Genomic DNA, 3,587 nt, shown 5'->3' on the forward strand with positions numbered 1-3,587 from the left:
ATCTCCGGCAATCACTCAGAAGCCTAGGAGCTATCCGGACCCACGGCGACCGGTAAAAGTTCTGGCTTAGCGGAGGATCTATATCTTTTCTGCAAGCATTGCCTTTAAATATTTTCCAAACCTATATCTCTTTAAAAAAAAAAATTATCTTTTTCTCGCGTTAAGTCAAATTATCGCGAGAGGCCAAGTCCCCGGATAGCGTAATTGCGCCTGCGCGCGCTGGAGCAACACGCACTTCCGCTTCAGTCGTGCTGTCACTCACAGCCGCCTTTCCCGCCCAGCGGTGTGACGTAGTGCTTTCTTCTCCGCTGGTTCTGCAGCTCCGGAGTGAAAGACGCTGAGTTGCCGGGCTGCGGAGCTTCCGAGTCTGGCGCTGCGAGCTGCGGATCTCGGCGAGATTTCGCACTGCCCGTCCTCGGCATTTCGTTATAATCGGTAGCGGATCACTTTCCTAAGACCCTGGAAGAACAAAGGAATAAAGAAGGAGACGCTCGGCTCCCGGCCGTCTTGCTCTGAGTGGCTTTCTTTGCCGCTCGCTCCTGTTCGGAGAAGCTGGGTTTATAATCGTCACCGGATTGTAAGTACCCAAGGCGAAGAAAGCTTACTGCGTCCGGCTTTTTGAATACCTTTGTTCTGGGCGAGATTGTGGATTGGGAGTGTCTGCTGGGCCTTACTTTTTGTGTCAAAAATCATTCCGCAGAAATCGCCATTTGCTTTCCTGCTAGCTAGCTCCGTCTGCTTTGTCCGGCAGCGGCATCTAGAGGTCGGAACTTGCATTGCAGCTAATAGATTAAAGTGGACCTAACTGATTAGTGTTCCTAACGACTGGAATTTAGTCACAACGTATTTCTAAAGACTTGGGCCTTAATTCAAAATTAAGACCGAATAGACGCTTAGCCCCTGTTCTGCTTAAAACTTTTTTGTAATTAAGGATTTCAGTTCGTAACAAACTGGTCTTTCTAATTGTTGGCAATAGCTGGAACTTTTAGTGCAACAAGTGGTTGTTAGAGAAGTGAGTCTCAAAGACGTAAAGATGAGTAAGAGCAAAGATGATGCTCCTCACGAACTAGAGAGCCAGTTTATCTTACGGCTACCTCCTGAATACGCCTCTACTGTGAGGCGGGCAGTACAGTCTGGTCATGTCAACCTGAAGGACAGACTGACAATTGAGTTACACCCTGATGGACGTCATGGAATCGTCAGAGTGGACCGGGTCCCCTTGGCCTCAAAATTGGTAGATCTGCCGTGTGTTATGGAAAGTTTGAAAACCATTGATAAAAAAACCTTTTACAAGACAGCTGATATATGTCAGATGCTTGTCTCCACGGTTGATGGTGATCTCTATCCTCCTGTGGAGGAACCAGTTGCTACTACTGATCCCAAAGCAAGCAAGAAAAAGGATAAGGACAAAGAGAAAAAGTTTATATGGAACCATGGAATTACTCTGCCTCTAAAAAATGTCAGAAAGAGAAGGTTCCGGAAGACAGCAAAGAAGAAGTATATTGAATCTCCAGATGTGGAGAAGGAAGTGAAGCGGTTGCTAAGTACAGATGCTGAAGCTGTGAGTACTCGTTGGGAGATAATTGCTGAAGATGAAACAAAAGAAACAGAAAATCAAGGCCTTGATATATCTTCTCCAGGAATGTCTGGTCACAGGCAGGGCCATGACTCATTAGAACATGATGAGCTTCGGGAGATATTCAATGACCTCAGCAGCAGCAGTGAAGATGAAGATGAGACGCAGCATCAAGATGAAGAAGATATAAACATCATCGACACTGAGGAAGATCTGGAAAGACAGCTACATGACAAGCTGAATGAATCAGATGAACAGCACCAAGAAAATGAGGGAACCAATCAGCTGGTTATGGGAATTCAGAAACAGATTGATAATATGAAAGGCAAACTCCAAGAAACCCAGGATAGGGCAAAACGACAGGAGGATCTCATTATGAAAGTGGAAAACCTGGCTCTCAAGAACAGATTTCAGGCTGTGCTGGATGAACTCAAACAAAAGGAAGACCGAGAAAAGGAGCAGCTCACCTCTTTGCAAGAAGAGCTGGAATCACTCCTCGAGAAGTGAGAAGAGCTCTCATACTTAATTTCATTCCTTAGGCTGCTCAGCATTGAAAGAAGAATCTTGGCTTTATCACTTGGACTAGATTTAACTGTGCAGTAGTTCTCATTTTCTCCACTGTCTTCTACTGAATTTGTCTTACAAATACATATGTGAATTGCTATCTCATTTTCTGTCAGAACCACTTTGCTATTTATCCTTTAGGAAGTAGGAATGTATAGACAGATAAATGATTGTCGGAAAATTGTAGGATTAGTGGAATAAACAGTTCAACCTTAGTAATCACAGCTTCACCGCAGGACTTTGCTGTTTCTCCATTTGCCATAAATGGCTGTTGCTTGTGATGCCATCCAAGATCAGAAGCGGAGTCGAGTCTGCAGATAGTGAAGCTGTTCGCATGTTTTCCCATGAAGTGGTAGCTATTTTCCCAGCTATTCAAAGCATTCTTATGTACGTAGGGTTGCACATCATTTCATAACGCTGTTTTAGCACAATAAATAAAAGCAACTAATTTTCACCTCATTGTGTGTCTTGCTTTTTTGGGGGTAGTGGATATCAGATCCTCTTGTGAGGTGGTTTCTTGGTGGGGTTTAATGACTGAGTGATTTGATCCTATTTTGTAGGGAAAGAAGCAGTTAATGTTGGGTTTTAGGAAAACACAGTAGGGTCAAAGAAATTGGGAAATGTCATCTTTGTGCCTTATGTTAAGTTTCCAACCCACCTGTTCCATTTGCAGGTTAAGAAACACTAGGTACATGCACAAACAATGAATCATGGAACACTACATCTAAAACTAATGATGTAATGTATGGGGATTAACATAATAAAAAAATTTAAAAAAAATAAGTAAATTAAAAAAAGTTGGCACTTTAAAAAAAAAAAAAAGGTACAGAACCTACCTAAACTATCCTAAGTTTTGTACATGAAGGTCTATTTTTATCTTTTTTTTTTTTAATGTTTTATTTATTCATGAGAGTCAGAGAGAGAGAGAGAGAGAGGCAGCGGCAGAGGGAGAAGCAGGCTCCCCGCCTAGCAGGGAGCCTGATGCGGGACTTGATCCCAGGACCCTGGGATCATGACCTGAGCCGAAGGCAGATGCTTAACCATCTGAGTCACCCAGGCACCCCTATCTTTTTTTTTTAAGCACTACACTCATCTGGTTAATATAGTAGAAACAAAACAAAGGCTATCATATCAAGTACTGTTCACTGAATCAACCCATTGGTTTAGATTGATTGCATTTCTAAATATTTTCAACTTCAATGCCTGCAATTATTTAATAGTATTCTCAGAACTGAGGTTGATATGTCCATGTCAGTTAATCAAAATTGTTGAAAAGGAAGTCATCACTATAGTGGGATATTTCAAATTTTCTTAAACAATTTTCATATGTCCTTAAGATTCTAATCTAATGCCTTTACACTTGAGCTATTTTTTAAAAAACAAAAAATTTACAAAATGCAGAGTTGCATGCAATTCACTTCTGACAGGCTGGGATTAAAGGTTGGTT

General features: G+C 42.0%; 1 protein-coding gene across 1 annotated transcript; it reads left to right on the top strand.

Annotated features, from left to right (window-relative positions):
• Positions 1-251: 251 nt before the first annotated feature.
• Positions 252-2,599, top strand: TAF7 (TATA-box binding protein associated factor 7). The gene has a single exon (XM_036123577.2). The coding sequence runs from the start codon at positions 1,034-1,036 to the stop codon at positions 2,081-2,083; it is 1,050 nt and encodes a 349-aa protein (XP_035979470.1). The 5' UTR covers positions 252-1,033; the 3' UTR covers positions 2,084-2,599.
• Positions 2,600-3,587: the final 988 nt, after the last annotated feature.

The sequence above is a fragment of the Halichoerus grypus genome, chromosome 2 (assembly GCF_964656455.1).
Source record: "Halichoerus grypus chromosome 2, mHalGry1.hap1.1, whole genome shotgun sequence".
Taxonomy (NCBI): Eukaryota; Metazoa; Chordata; class Mammalia; order Carnivora; family Phocidae; genus Halichoerus; species Halichoerus grypus.